Source organism: Ictidomys tridecemlineatus, chromosome 1, assembly GCF_052094955.1.
Source record: "Ictidomys tridecemlineatus isolate mIctTri1 chromosome 1, mIctTri1.hap1, whole genome shotgun sequence".
In the NCBI taxonomy this organism is placed as follows: Eukaryota; Metazoa; Chordata; class Mammalia; order Rodentia; family Sciuridae; genus Ictidomys; species Ictidomys tridecemlineatus.
This window is the reverse complement of record NC_135477.1, coordinates 65,535,758-65,552,358: the sequence shown is the minus strand read 5'-3', so window position 1 is coordinate 65,552,358 and position 16,601 is coordinate 65,535,758. Positions and strand designations below refer to the sequence as shown.

At 31.6% G+C, this 16,601-nt stretch overlaps 1 protein-coding gene across 4 annotated transcripts in view; it reads right to left on the bottom strand.

The window, feature by feature from the left end:
• The window catches only part of Pcdh15 (protocadherin related 15), a 1,597,439-nt gene that overhangs the window by 403,094 nt on the left and 1,177,744 nt on the right, over positions 1-16,601 (bottom strand). For all 4 annotated transcript variants that reach the window (XM_078041965.1, XM_078041960.1, XM_078041968.1 and 1 more), the window contains one exon: positions 6,077-6,196. In XM_078041965.1, the coding sequence (XP_077898091.1) occupies positions 6,077-6,196 (120 nt within the window). The remainder of the gene's footprint in view (positions 1-6,076; positions 6,197-16,601) is intronic.

The following is a 16,601-nucleotide window of genomic DNA, read 5'->3' as shown; positions in this document are numbered from 1 at the left end:
ACTCCTGATAAGCAATTCACACCTTTGCATGATATCTTCCTCTTAAGTGTGGGCAAGATCTCTGACTTGCTTCTAGTCTTTAGAATATAGGATAGGAGATGACTTGTCAGTCTCATGATTACATTGTGTTAGATGAAGTTCTGTCTTGTAATCAGACTTGCTCTAGATACTTTCCTTGCAGGCTTGAAGCACTAGTAGTTATGCAGGCACAGACCCTATGGCAAGCCTGTAATAGTCCATACCAGCCTTCAGTAAAGAGGAGCAAGAAGGTGAGGACCTGTGTTGTACAGCCATGAATAAATTCTGACAGCAAACTGAGTTTCCTTGGAAATGGATTTTTCCCTAGTTGAGCCTCACTATGAGTATTAATCAGCACCTTGATTATAATCTTATGAGAGCCTAAGAAGAAGACACAGCTAAGCTATTGAACCACAGAAACTATAAGGAAATAAATATGTTGTTTTAAATTATTGAATTTTTGATAATTTGTTATATAGCAAACCAATACATCATACTGTTCCCTAAGACTCATCTGAAGGATTCATGGTGACACACAGTACTCATTATTGATAGCTATAACCTTTAATGAATCTCCAACTTAACAATTTTGTAGTGATACTATATTTTTCCTTCTCTGATACTTTATACAATGAACACATTGGCATGAGTGTACCCTCCCATATTCTTGTGATAGGGGACAGACAGAAGTGAGCTGTGGGAACACAAAGTTAGGGAATAATTCTATACAATAGGCCCACTGTGCTTACATTACATGCTTTCTTTTCCAAGAAGCAATATACCTGCAACCATGGCTGGCTTAAGTGGACAGGCTATATGACATTCCTCAGCAAACTGCCTATTATATGCAGAAGCAATGCAGGCCCAAACTAATGTCAACAAGAAAAATCCCCGTTAACCTAAAGGGAGAGACTTTTGTGACTTCACAGACCAGATCCTGAAACTCAGGGAGATAAGAACAATTCCTCTTAACCATAAAAATTTTAAGAATTTATTGTTAAGAATCCAATTAGAACCAGTCAGCATGGGCCAAAGTGACCCAGAGCTGTCATGGCAGTGGGGACTTGAAAATCTGATGTCATTCTGTTATCAGTCAAAAGTTAAGAGATGAACCTGGGCGAGACTCTCTGGAAACTTCTCTAGGAGTCCAGATAAAACTGGAGTGCAGGAGAGGCACACTGTCCTTTTCCTCTCGGAGAGTGTCTCCTTTCCCTTTTCTTATCCCTTCAGTAAACTCATGCCTGCTACTTTGAGCAACATGTCTGAAATCTTCCTGACTTGACTATAAAATTGAGCTTTAAAGCAGGACGAAGGACATCTTCACACTGTCTCAATGTCCCAAAAGGCCCCAGCCCTGTTACACTTGTATTGAAAAGCATTATCTCCTACACTAGTCTTTTTTTTTTTTTAATAAAAAGATTAATAGACATGTGGGGGTCCAGTACTTTCTTTAATTTTGCCTTTACTATAGAGAATATAGGCTAAAATAGATTTGAAATTTCAGTGTTTGTGGTTATGCAGTAGTAGATATGCTAAATCAGCTAACAGCATATCACTGCAGATCCAGTTATAGGTGGAATGGATGCATGTTCCCTTTTGTTATTCAGATTTGGAAATGTTACTATCATTGTTGCTATTGTGCTATTTAGGAAAGCCAAAATAGTTCAAAGGCAAAAATGAGTAAAAACACTGGGTTTTCTAAAAATATATTGAAGAGAGAAACTCATTGGGAATTAATCATTCTACTCCTATATAACTAACTCCTACTTGACCAAATAATTCAACAAAAAGCACAGGTATACAGAATATCAAAATCAATCAACCACTCAAAACAAAACAAAAAGCTAATATCTTCAGAGAGAAAACCAAAGCAGATATTTTTTGAAGGAAGTAGATACTTGAAAAAAGAGATGACATGAGTTAAGTTTCCTGTTTTATGGCAGTTACCCAGAGAGAAGGCCAAGTTCAGAACCATGTTGAGACACATAAAAGTCTGATAGGAAGCCTGAAGTCTTATGGACTGAAGCATCAGGTGATGCACCAAGGTTGACTGTAATTGAGTAGGGAAATGCTGGAAAGGAGAAAGCTAGCAAGGGATAGAATAAAATTCCACTGATAAGCTATGTCACAATCTCTAGCTGTTCTCTAAACTACACCTTTGTAGGGCAGATTACAAGCAGATCAACTATAAAAAACATAATACTTGCTGAATGAAGATTTGAGCTGCACTCAAGTAAAAGAGCTTCTAGTTTGAGTTCAACCAAGTTGTCCCTTAATGAACACAAATGAAATACAAAAATAAACAAACAACATTGAAATAATCACAATCCTCAGAGAAACTAAATAGATTCAACTGTTTCTCCACTGCATAACATTCACAATATCCATGACAGAGTCCCCAAACAAGTCAGTGTGATGAAGAAGAAAATGTGTTCCATTTTCAAGAAGGAGACAAGACAATACTACAAAACCCAGACAAGGGTATTCAAGCAATTATTATAACTCTACCTGTGTAAAAAAATATGCAAAAATGATATACACTATAAATTTTTTAAAAAGAAAATCTTATAGCTTGTGAAGAAATGAAGATTTTAAGAATGTGGAAAATTTAGAACAAAAGAACACAATATCTTAAATTTAAAACCAAAAAAATAAAAAGACCATTGCATATATTTGACAACAGGATGGAGATGGCAGACAAGGTATGACTTTGAAAACAGATCAATGGAAAACATCCAGTTTGTAGAAAAAAGATTAAAAATATATTGAAAATAATTAAACAGAGCCTTGGGAAGCTGTGAAACAATATCAAAATATCTACCTTTCCTGTAATTAGAGTCTTAGAGGTAAAGCAGTCAGGAGGAAGGGAGAAAGAGGGAAAAGGGCATAAAAATATTACACAAAAATGATTGATAATTAATTTATAAAAAATAGAGATTAAAAACTTAAGTAAGTCTGCAACCCTCTCCCAAAAAATAATTATTAAAAAAGTACACTTTAGCATGCAAAAGTCAAGTTGCTAAGCATACACAATTAAATGAAAAAATTAAAAGTATAAAAAAATGATGCATTATGTAAAGGAAATATTAAATTTCCACTGAACTCTCATTAGAAGCACTGATTAAAATGATAGTAAAATTTAATTAATATTTTGCATTGTTATGTGACAGGAGGCACATTTGCGACTGTCTACAAGGATGAAGCAGATAATATAAATGAGGGAAGCAACTGGGGTATGGGTGTATACATACATATTGGCTCAGTGATAGGAGTGATGGAAGTTCAACAATGGCAGATTACTGTGTTATTGGAAATCAAGGGCAGTGTCAACATGTTTGTGTTTCTCAAAGGAAGAAAACAAGCCACTCTTGAATGTAAATTTCATGATGTTTAGATATTGACTTCAAGAATAGCTTACAATATTTTGTGGCCAAACAAAACATCTGTGAGATGAATGAAACAGAGGGTAGGTAATATGTGTCTTTAAGTAATGAACAACAAAGCATCAGATGAAAGAAAACGACCAGAATTTTAAGTAAGACAGACTGATCTACACTTTCCACCATTTATCATACAGTATGAGACTACTTTAAAAGAAATTATATCAGTGCTTACCAAAGCCAGAGATGATCACATTCAGGTTAAATAGTTTGTTCATTATACATGCACTTTTGCTTTTTATATTAAGAAATAAGGAGAGCATTATTCTAGTTTTTTTTAATTCAAGGAGGGAGTATGGGGATTGAACTCAGGGAAACTCAACCACTGAACCAAATCCTCAGCCCTGTTTTGTGTTTTATTTAGAAACAGGGTCTCACTGAATTGCTTAGCATCTTGATTTTGCAGAGGCTGGCTTTGAACTCCCAATCCCCTGCCTCAGCCTCCTGAGCTGCTGAGATTACAAGTGAGTACCACCACCCCCAGCCATTATGCAACTTTTAATATAAAGAAAATTACTATATATTTATGAGAATATGAAATATAAAAATAATAAGTGTTTCTCTTACAGATCTTAGAAGAAAAAAGTCTGGTACTGAATTTACAGTAAATATCTAGGACAGCTGAAGGTTGTCTAAAAATGTGCCTTGATTAATGCTTTCTCCTCCAATAGAACCCACGTGAAATGTTTTCATGATGTCTTACTCTTTTGTCGCATGGAAGTAAGACCATGACCAGAGAACTTTATTTATTCGACAGTAGTAGTAGCTTGCTAAAATTTATTTTTTCTTTCTTGTAATTTTAAAACCGCATGAGGCTGATTGGTTATCTATTCTGTAGGTAGTAAAAGATACATAATTTTGTTTGATTTCAAGCCCGGAGATTCCTGAAAGGGGGAAGCATTCAGAAGGGACTACTGCACAGCTAAAAAGGAATTTCAGTGTCACAAAACTAGAAGACAGTTTCTAAGTATTTTTTTTAGTTCAAACTATAACTTAAGCTGTAAATATTTTTTTCAATGCAAAAATACATTTCCCTCCAATACATAGAATGACCATTCTATGACCATTCTATATTTTCTGGCTTCATGTTCATATAGCTTAAGGAATAAGAATTAAGGAATGACCATCATATAATGTAAGCTGGAAAAAATGGCACACACGTGCACTATTAATTATTAAAGAAGAAAATCTGAAGAGCAAACAAGATGAATGGTTCAGACAGAAGGTGTCTTTTGTACTGTTAATGGAAAAGTGTTTCTCTTGCCCTCTGCTCCCCTGCTGTTTCTGCAGCCCCTTCCACTCCATTTCTTGTATATCCCTTCATACTTAAGGTTCTCTGTCACATTCTCATCACATCCCTATCTCTTGGTTTCCTTTCAAACATGCTGAGAAGTTCCCTCTAAGGGTAACAAAATCTCCAAAACCTGCCCTTTGCCCTACTATGCCCATCCCATACCCCTTTTATTTCATTCTTATTTTCAAATGTTTTGAGAATTTTTAACAACAATACTACATCTATTTCAATTCAGTAGAGGAAGAGTGGAGTGCATTCTCCTCTAAAATTGGGCTTTGAGACTTAGAAATGGCGATGTAATATCAGGCAAATCACTTCACCTGTGAGCCTGGTTGTTTCTCCAAAGCAATGGAGAAAAGTTGCTACTACAACTTGCTTTTGAGAATACAAGAAGATGCATTTGTGTTTTACCTTATTCTGACAATAAATTTGTGAGGTAGACATATTTGGTGAGTTATTAAACTCTACCTGCTCAACAGTGTTTTTGTTCATTGATGTGTGCTGTGTGTGTTTAGTTAAACCTTATGAAAAAACATAAAGGGTAAAAAAATAATGTTAACCTCAAAACTTTTTATATTCCTAGTAGTAAACAAAAGAAACATGAAATAGCAAACCACTTAGGAAGTGGTTTTAATTCTGCTTTGGGGAATTCATGATAATCTGAGAAGATGCCATAGGAAGAGGAAAGACAGAGGGCAGGCAAGACTTCCAGCTATAGTCTCATTTGAAGATTTCACATTTTGTCTAGTTTTGATTAATATTTCATTTGAGTAAGTGATTCCATGACCTAAAAACCAATATAAATCCCCAAACAAGAAAGACCTATAGCTAGAGACTTTGTTTTCTGCTCTGAGATTTCACTGTTGGCTGGACTAGAATTTTAAGGTCTTCTCAAAACTGACAATGTATTTGGTGTGTGTTTGTGGTTTGTGGTGGCAAACCACAAACACTTGCAAACCTAACATAGGAGTTTTTATCTATTGTCATTAATTTTCAAATTGCATAAAGCCTATGCATCACATTGGTTATACCATATGCAATGGTTTGTTTAGAATGCTTAGACTGATCATGAGTCTACAAATATAAAATAAATTTAGTAAAGATGGTGGCATATTATGCCTATGAATGCATTTTGCTCTTATGTTCAGTTACTGCCAAAGATAAAATACAACAAAAATATTGGAACTAAGTCAATTTTTATATTAATAATAGTTAATTTCAGTGGTTCTATTAACTAATAGAAAAATAGAACAAATATCAACTGGGATAAATGTTAATTTTATTCCTTATAGTGAAATCTCATCATATATGGCTGTTTACATACCGGATCTTCTGGATTGTATTGAATAACATATTCTATCTGTCCATTTGGGCCATCATCTATGTCAGTAGCTCCATTGTCTCCTGAAAATCCTGTAAATACTGTGGTGCCAACTGGAGTGAGCTGAAAGGAAAAGAAAGGAAAAACTTAATTCTCATTTCGTCAGTTGAACATCTAGTATATAGCACAAAAATCAACATCTGCCTACAACCACAGAAATAAAATATTTTTAAAAAGCACACTTGCAAACCTAACATAGGAATTCTTACAATGTCCGAAATTTCCAAATTCCTGATCCTTCCTTCAGGTAAAGAAACAGAAGGATTCAGAATAAAGCACATTTGGCCCAATTTATACCCTTTAGCATCGTAATACCTGTGGAGAAAATGCATCTGTTTTTTCTTGAAAAACCTTGAAGCATTAAGTTATCTACATGATAGAATTTCAATCGTACAAGTAAGTTTCTTTATTTTAGTTTCAAAAGCCTTTTCAGAAACAGCCCCAAATCCAGGTTAAGTATATGCACATGGCAAGTTTGGGGAAGATAAATTGTAATAATGACTGCCCTTTTAGAAGAAGAAGCTATGAATTTCTTCTGGGCTTCTAATATTGGTTGTATAAGAAACAATTTTATGACAGGAGTTGGAGACAGTCACATCTTTTTTACCTATTTTTTTAATGAAAAGAATAACAGTAAAACAATGTATTTTGGCATGTAAAACCATGTAAGACATTTGGCCTATTAATGTGAAGATCCTAGACTCTCCACAGAACATCACTGTTATTTTCTCTTACAAATTGTCTTTGTACAAATTGTCTTTGTACGATATATTTTTGTCAATTCTCCTTTCCCATTCCTCATGTTTTAGCTCATTAATTACTTGTTAAGTATGTTAGTTTGATATCACTTACTACAATACCATTCCTAATATAGCCTTTGCCACTATGAGTAAAATTATAGTGACCTTTTTTTGTTTGTTTATGCATTTTACACTTCTGTATACATTATGCTGTCCCAGTTGATGAACACATTTTAGCAATAAACATAAGCTCTGTACTTCTACAGCGCAGAGACCTAATTTTTTTAGGTTTGTTGTGTTAATTATTGAATGGGATTCCCTCATGGAAAAATACTTTAAGAAGGAAAAAAGAGATCATCTAATTTACTAACATTTTTTAGGGGTTATAAATTCAAATGTCTACAGAGATCAATCAGGGGATAAAAATGTGGAAATCAAGTCTGATGGGAAAAGTAAACAAATTCCCTGTCTAATTTGATAGCTGCTACTTAGCCCTACAAAATTCTTACCATAATGGAATATGGAGCAAAATTACTAGGTCATCTAAAATTCTAATTTTATAGGAAAATTATTGATTCTCAAGTTGGCACTAGATTTTATAAAATTAAACTATGAATGGACCAAACACATTTTTATTGGTCTAACAACTACACTAGTTTGTAAATTTTTATTTACAAAAACAACATAACTATGATTAAAGAACTAAACCATAACTATAAGGAAATAGGATATTTATAATGTTATTCTAAGTTAACTAAATGGCTTCCAAATTGTCATTTTTATTTATTTTTAAATGCATAAAATGTCAGAAAAGATACCATTCTCTTCTATAAAAAAAATCACTCATTCTTATGTGGCTATGCTTTTAGGTTTTTTGCTTCTATTTATTTGACAAATGAAAATTCTGTGAGTATGTATACACACACACACACACATACACACATATATATGCATATATGTACTTATTATGTACAACATATTTTAAAATGTGTATGCATTGTGTATTATTTAAACAATGCTAATTAACATAGCTATACTTCAAATACTTTTCATCATTTTGTAGTGACAACAATTAAAACTTGATTGATCAGCAATTTTTAAAAATCTATTAAACTGTAGTCAGTCACTATGTTGTACAGCAGACCTCTTAAACTTATTTCTTCTCCTTACTTAACTGGAATTTTGTATCATAGTCATCATTATACTCAATGTCTATGAATTCAATTTTTTAGATTCCACACATGAGTGCTATTTCTCTTTCCATGCCTGAATTATTTCACATCACATAATATCTCCCAGGTTCATCCAGATTTTTAAAATTATGAAAATTAAAATGATTGCTACCAGATGTTTAATAAAATATTTAATCAAAGATTTTGTTGCCAAAGCAAAAAACAACATCATGGGGTTGAACTAAATAAAAAGAATCAAAAAATGCTAAATCAAAGAACAAATAAAACAAGAAACCAAAAAATTGAACAATATTGTGTCTGGAAATTCTGAAAACAAGTGTGCCTGTATCCTTCAATCTACTTACTGAGCCTTCAGGTACCATTAGACCACTTTCACATTAGAGCCAGATTCTGGAGTCAAACACTCAGTGATACAGTGGGTATCATAGGGAAGGAATAGGAGATCCTGGAGGAACTCAGGTCACATTTAAGAATATTAAAGGTCCTGGGGTCCCAGGTGGACTGGCGTCAGGGAAGCAACTGCTTTTCAACAAAAAGTGAGCAAAAGGGTTCCAAAGACAACAGAGGTAATTTTCCCGATTTAATAAATTCTGCTAGCCTGTTTAGTATTACCTTAAATGACAATTTGCTATAAGATTGATATTTTTTATATCTACTCACTATTACTAAAATCACTTTTTTCCTGTTTTTTTTTTTACTTTAAACAATATTTATGATTAGAAAAAAAATATTTCAGTGGAAAGCTTTCAGGGCATCTCTGCCAGGCAGATGACCAGTTTCTCTGTTCCTTAATGTTTTGGTAAGTCTCAGGTTTAGTTTATATTTTCTGAAATGCCTTCTCTGTGAGGAATGATGATCAGCTTGCCTGATTCTGTTACTTATTTAGTTGATGTGTTTTGCCACAAATAATTGTATACAGCTATACAGCTATTGGAAGTATATAAACTACACTGATGAATTCAAAAACAAAAATTTTAAAAAATCAAAATGAAAAATTAATGTCCTTTAAGAAGAAGCCAGTAATAAGATTTTTTACCATGAAGAAATGATAAATATTTGAGGAGATGTTTAGCCTTACTTAAATATTATGCCATGTAAACATTTATCTAAACATCACATAATGCTCCATAAATATGTACAATTTTATGTTTTAGGTATTATTTTAAAATGTTTAATTTTAAAAAATTGCTTATATTTCTAGATTTGATGAGAGATTTAGTTTTGATTTATAATACTGAATTGATATATTTTGTCTCAAAATTAAACAATTTCTCTTTTTTATAAAAAAGTAAGAGAAGTTAGAATGCAAACATACAAGATGGTGACAATTTCTGAGTTTACTTTTCAGGTATTTTGTGAAGAACAGTTCCTTAATACAACTCAAAAATTATTAGAATATTCCAAAAGAGAGTACTTCAATCTTACACATAAAAAATCCTCACAGAATTTTTGTATTCATTGTTTGATATGAATCCAGGTTATTTGTTATCTTATTAGATGTAGTGGTTAAGTTCCATAACATCAACACAAACATTGTATTAGTGAGTACTAAACCTAGGAGCCTTGAGAAATACAGTAATGGATTCTGTAAATGTCTAGTTTGAAAATTTTTGTCAACTGATCAATGCATAACCTTGATTTTTAAAAAGACATTCAATATATATTTTGGATTCATTAACTTCCATCTCTGAGCTATCAGCACTATAATTCATGCCTGAATTAAGCTTATCTAACCCATGTATTTTCTGCTTGAAGCCTATTACAGTCTTGTGTTAGGAACACTTGACAACCCATCAGCAGTACTTTAAGGGGCCATTTCAAACAACATGATCATGACTACCACCAACAACAGCAACAACAATAAAGACCACTAAAATGTAGAAGGATGGCACTACTAAATTACAAATAGTATAAGTTCATGAAGCATGAGATTTTAAGAGATGGCAGAACAGAGATTTATTTCACTTTAAGTAGAAATGTGTGCAATTGTTGACAAAATTCTCGCCAGTCTGTGCATATCTGCAAATGACTGCAAAAGAATGGCAAGAATTGATTTTGTAGTTACAAATAAATTTTTGTTAGTAGGATAATTTGCATATAAGGAGTCTGAACAATGAGAATTGGCTATATGTAACAGACAAAACTAGGTTTTTATTTGAATTCTGGCTAAAAAATGCAATAAACTAGAAATTATCAGACTTAAGTTTGACTTTTGTCCTGTCTGTGCTTAGCTATAACGCCTGTTTTCAATTTTTTTACATTGATAGATAAAATTTTATGTATTTATCATGTAAAATATAATATTTTGGGGGCAGTTAAACATTTTGCAAGGATTAAATCTATCTAATAACAAATATATTAACTTACATGCTTATAATTTTGTAGCAAAACATTAAATAACCATATTCTTTGAATTTTTCAACAACACAGAATACTCTAACTATGGTTCCAAACTTTACAATAGATGGATCTCTTAAACATATTCCTCCCATCTAAATGTAAATACGGGGGAAAACTCTAAGAAATCAGTCTTGGCAATGAGTCTTTGGATATGATCCATGAGTGTAAGCAACTAAAGGAAACTATACAGCTGGGATTAGAATATACTAAAATGTTTCTGTATAATAAAAAAAAAAACTGAGTAATGAAACAAGTTACAGAATGGGGAAGGATCTTTTCAAATTACACATCTGATAAGCAATTAATATCCAAACTATGTAAGGAAGCTACAACTCAGTAGAAAGAAAGCAAATGTTTCTCATGTTGGCTGGGATACTATTCGTAATCGTCACGCTATGAGACCAATACGTCTCCATCAACTATTGATTAGATTTTTTTAAATTGTTATAAATTCAGTCATAAATGGATAGAAAATCCTGTCATTTGCAAGAGTACAGATGAAGCTGGATGTCACTGTGTTGAGTGAAAAAAAGCCAGGCACAAAAAGACAAATACCACATGATCTTTACTCATTTATAGAATCTAAAAAACTGATTTCATAGAAGCAGAAAATAGAATGAAAGTCAACAGATTGTTGTGGTTAGGAGCAGCAGATTTAAGGAACTCTTATTCAAAAACGCATGCAATTCTAATTAAATAGGAAGAATAACTGTGAGATCTATTGTACATTAACTTAGTAGTCTTTCTATAATCTAACAGTAAACTATCTGAAAAAGAAATTGAAAAACAATTCAATTTACAATAGCCATAAAAATGTAAAATACTTCAAAATAAATTCATCCTAAAGGTGAAAGATCTATAGAAAACTACAAAGCATTGATGAAAGAAATTGAAGAAAACACAAATGGAACAATACCTGTGTTCATGAATTGAAATAATTAATTTTGCTAAAATGTCCATACTACTCCCAAAATATACAGATTTAATGCAATCCTCGAGGAAAGATAGTAGAATGAAACAGACATTATTATTACTCTGTGTATATATGTGACTGCATGACCAATATGATTCTGCAACCTGTACACTCAGAAAAATGAAAAATTATATCCCAACTGATTCAAATGTATGATATATCAAAGCCATTATACTATCAGGTATAACTAATTAAAACAAATAAAAAAAGAAAAGAAAAGAAATCAATGACATTCTTCACATAAATAGAAAAAAATCCTAAAAGTTATATAGAACCATAAAATACCAATAAACAAAGCAATTTTGAGAAAAAAAAGAAGGTAGAATCAATCACAAGACCTTACTTTAACATATACTGCAAAGTTATAGTAACTCAAATACATTGTGCTGGCATGAAAAAACAACACAGATCAATGGAACAGAATAGAGAGCCCAGAAATAAACTCTAGCAGTACTATCAACTGATATTTTACAAAGGTACCAAGAGCACACAGAGAGAAGGAAGTTAATTCAATAAATGGTGTTTGTGGAAAACTAAGACAGAAGAATAAGATTATACACTTCTTGCCATGTACAAAATCAAGCCAAAATTGATTGAATATAAGATCATAAATTATAAAACTACTGTAATGCCTGATTTTCACATAGCTCTTTTGAACTTCAATTTCTTTCCTGTGAATGTTAAAATTGGATTGAAGTACTTTTGAGGGACAGTTTAGAGTGATATTTGGAGAGCTTATTAAAGAATTACATAAATGGAGGGAGAGTCTATAAATAGATTTTTCTGATTCATTAAGGTTATGATGTCAATTTTCCCCAAATTAATCTTTAGATAAGGCACTTTCTAGGTTGATTTTAAAATTTATGTAAAAACACATAGGTCCATCATTAGAGAAGACTATCTTAATGAAGAATTAAATTACAAGGCTTACTCTTCCAGATTTTAAGACTTTATTATTAAACTACAGAAAAGCAGACACTCTGATACTGACTTTGGAGTAAATAAATATACTCACAGTACAATAGATCTTGCCCAGAAACAATTCCCACAGATAGAATCACCTGATTTAGAAAACAACAATTCAGTGTAATAGGAATCTAATGGTTATTTGACTAAATGATGCTGGGCTAATTACATATCCCTAAGGGAATTTAAAAAAAAAAAAAACAACCTCATTGTTGATTTCTACTTTACAGCATAAATAAAACTAAATTTCAGTAGACTGTAGATAAAAATGTAAATTACAAAATATTTTTTCAAGAAGAGTCATTAGATAATATCTATACGACATTACAAACATTATAATTAGTGGGGAGATTTATTCAATAGGACATACAGAGCATAAGCCATGAAAATGAGATGGACTACATTAAAAATAAAATATTGCAAAAATGCTAGATACAAAATCAGTAGAGATAGTTAGAGAACATATGTTCGCCAATAAATTTTGTCCAGAATATATAAAGAATTCCTATAATGCAATTAGTAAAATACCAGATCCTTGAAAAATAAATTTGTTGAAAACCATTAGCTTAATGGTCAATGAACATGTAAGAAATGCACCTTTTCTCCTTTTTCTCTTTCCTTTTTTGATATTGGGGATTGAACCTAAGGGTGCTTAACCACTGAGTCACATTCCAAGTCCTTTTTTATATTTTATTTATAGACAGGGTCTCACTAAGTTGTTGAGACTGGCTTTGGACTTGCAATCCTCCTGCCTCAGCCTCCTCAGCCACTGGAATTTCAAGAATGGACCATGGCACCCAGCCAAGAAATGCTACTTTTTAATAAACATTAGAAAATTCTAATTAAAATCCAATACAATATTTCTATGTCTCCATTAGACTAACTAAAAACTAATTATAAGGAAAACACTATGGTAGAACAAATGTAACTCTGTTATACTACAAGCATGTATCAATTTACCTAGCTACTTTAGAAAAGTCTTTGGTGATATCTACTATTCTAAAAGGACACATATCTTTTGAATTAAAATTTTCTCTTAAAAATTATTTTTGTATTCATCAAACAAGAATATGTACATGTGAACTGAAAAGTTCTATAGAAGATTACACCTAGACATATGTTCTTAATATCCCAAATATACAAATAACTAAAATGTTTATCAACAATTGAGTAGCTCTATACAAGGTGAAGATTATTTATACTATTGACCATTATATTGCTACAGTATCAGTGTATAGTCATGAACATAATGATGAAAAATAATACTGACATAAAAAGAATTCATGCTGCATGATTGCATTTATACTAGTGTTCACAACTAGCAAAACTAATAATAGGGTGAGACATGAGGCTGTCCTTTGTAAGGGTTCAGTGATTGTAGAAGGTATCCTTCCTAAGATCTGACAGTAGCTACATTTGTGAGCAGATTTGTGGTAATACTTAGGAGTTTACTTTGGAGAATTCACTGAGGTAAATAATTATGATGTCTTTAATTTTTGCTACTATGTTATATTTCCACTAGTCCTTAATTGAAAGACTTAATATGAGTCCTTATAATTTGAATATAAATACTGAAATGTTTTTACATGAAATGATATGTCTAAGATTTGCTTCAAAATCTTACTGGGTAGGGGATATGAATAAAACAAGTTTGTCCAGAGCTGATAATTCTTGAAGCTGAATAATGAGCATTAACCTTTGTATATGCTTAAAATTTTCTTTAACAAAAAGTTAAGCAAACAACAAAATAATGTAGTCAACATTTTTTTTGTTTGTTTTTTTAGTACATGTTTCCTCTTCCTTTGTTTGTAAAACCCAATTTTGTTCTCGATTTTCTAATGTCCATGTGGGAAAATTAAAAATAATATATAGGTAAATGATCTAGCACAATATGTGGCATAGTGCATTCTAAATATGTTGTATACCTGATATAGTGTTAGTGTTGAAATTTCTATTCCTCTTATCTATCAAAATGACATTTTTTCTAGTCCATCTTAAATTTTAAAGCAAAATTTTGGACACAAAAATAGTGATTTTTAAGGAACTTTCAAAAATGCATTTTGGTTCAACCAGACATAGCAAGAAATATAGGAAATATTTTTGAAATGATAAATATGCTATTTAATCACAAAGGTACAACATCCCTGAACTTCCCACTTATTATGAAACAAATGCAAAAAATAAAAATAAAAACCAAGATCATTATATATATATAATTATATATATATATGTATATATATATATATATATATATATATATATATATATATATATCTTCTTATAAATTTCTTTGAAAACCACAAAATGTAGAAAAAATTCCAAGGAATAGTGTGCCAGTATAAAATAAACATGAAATTGGTATCACAGTAGGGCATTGTTTATAAGAGCATTCCCTTTAAAACAAAGAGTTTTCATTACAGCAACTAGTAAAGAAAAATGAAATTAGGTGAGATGGTATAGACTAGTAATTAAATATGGAATGTTCTTACTAATAAAGTCATATTAAGTATTTTTCTTTGCCATATTTTCTTCACATTAAAATTCTGAAAGAAGGCAATTGACCAGCAATATTTGAAAGGAGTTCTATCAATGTGTCATTCATATCTTTCAGATGTACTTTCTACTGTAAGAAAACTGCACAACAAGACCTACCCCATGTTTAATAGGTAACATTTCCTAAGTGCTATATCTCAAAACTGCTAACTAACATGACAGCAAAAAAATACATTAAAAGAAGTGACAGAAAGCACATAGCTAAATGGACCTACACCAGGACAATTCTTACATAACTAATGAAGTATTAAATAAAGAGAAATAAAAAGAATCTGTCCAGAGACTGCTATCTGTACACCACAACTCTTTAACTTTAGGCAATATTTTATTTTTTCTTTTATCTCTCTTAGCAATTAACATAGAAACTGGCTTAACAATAGAAACTCAAATTTTTTTTCACACTTGTATGTCGTATTTCATTTTTGAGACTGAAAATTATCATCATTTCTTCACATTTTAATATAATAAACCCATCAAAAGGTCATGATATCAGAACATTGTTTCATATCCCCTGTTTGGCTTTTCCCAGCACCTTGAGAAACCTCTTTTTAAAAGAAACTCCTACCCATTCATTAAGTTTTAGTCTGCAATAGGCTGAGCTGGGGTCTGGCAGCTCAGTTCCAACAAAATTTGTGCTTATTTCCCTGCTTCCATGGAGAAAATCCTGCAGAGCTTTCTATGAAGATAGTTCTTCTTGTATTCTTGCTACTTTTCTTTGAAGAAAATTTGTAGAATTTTAGTAAATAAAATATAAGAGGATATAGTAGCAAGCACATTCAAATAGAACAACTGTGTATTTAGCAAATAAATGTTATATTGCTCAGTTTAAATAAAATACTGAGAAGAATAAATGATAGAAAACACTTTAAAAATCATCATACTGTGTTAAAAGTATATACTTGCTGATTCAATAATGTCTGTGTCATCAACACCACTGTATAGGTGGGTAGTAATGATCTTCTGACATTTCTATCTGTTGTATAATTTCTGGTAGTAAATCTGCAAAGTTGATCTTCTTACATATGCTTGCTATAATATTTGAAGAGTGTTTTATGTAATAAAGTAATTTAAATAATATCATTTCAACCAAAAAAAATCATAAAAAGTAATGTTATCTAGTTTTGGAAACTTACTTAAGAAAAAGCTATCCTAAAAGGATTATTTAAAATGCAATTGATGAGATGCTAGTCACTAATGTGTTTCTTCAAGAATCCAAGTGTTCTGGTCCTCTTCCCTTCGACACAAAAAGAGAGAGAACATCTGAAGGGTCATGGGTATTTAAATAAACTGAAATAGAACTAAGTATTACATGATGTTTATCATATAATAATGATTTAATGACAGATTGTTATCAAGACAGCAGGTACTATATTTTTACTGATAGACATTATCAAATGAGAGTGCTACCTTTAGTGAAACAGGATTATTTTTCAAATGCTCATTAGTTTTCTAATTTTCAATATTATTTATACAATTTATAGTATTACATAGCCATTTCATGCCAATCTCTCAAGAAAATCCAACAGATGATGATATTCCGAACAATTATTGCTACTAGTAAAACTGGAGATACCTTCCTTTTTAATTAGAAATGAGACCTCAATTTTATAATTTGTATCTTGCATTTGTATGGCATGAGTTCA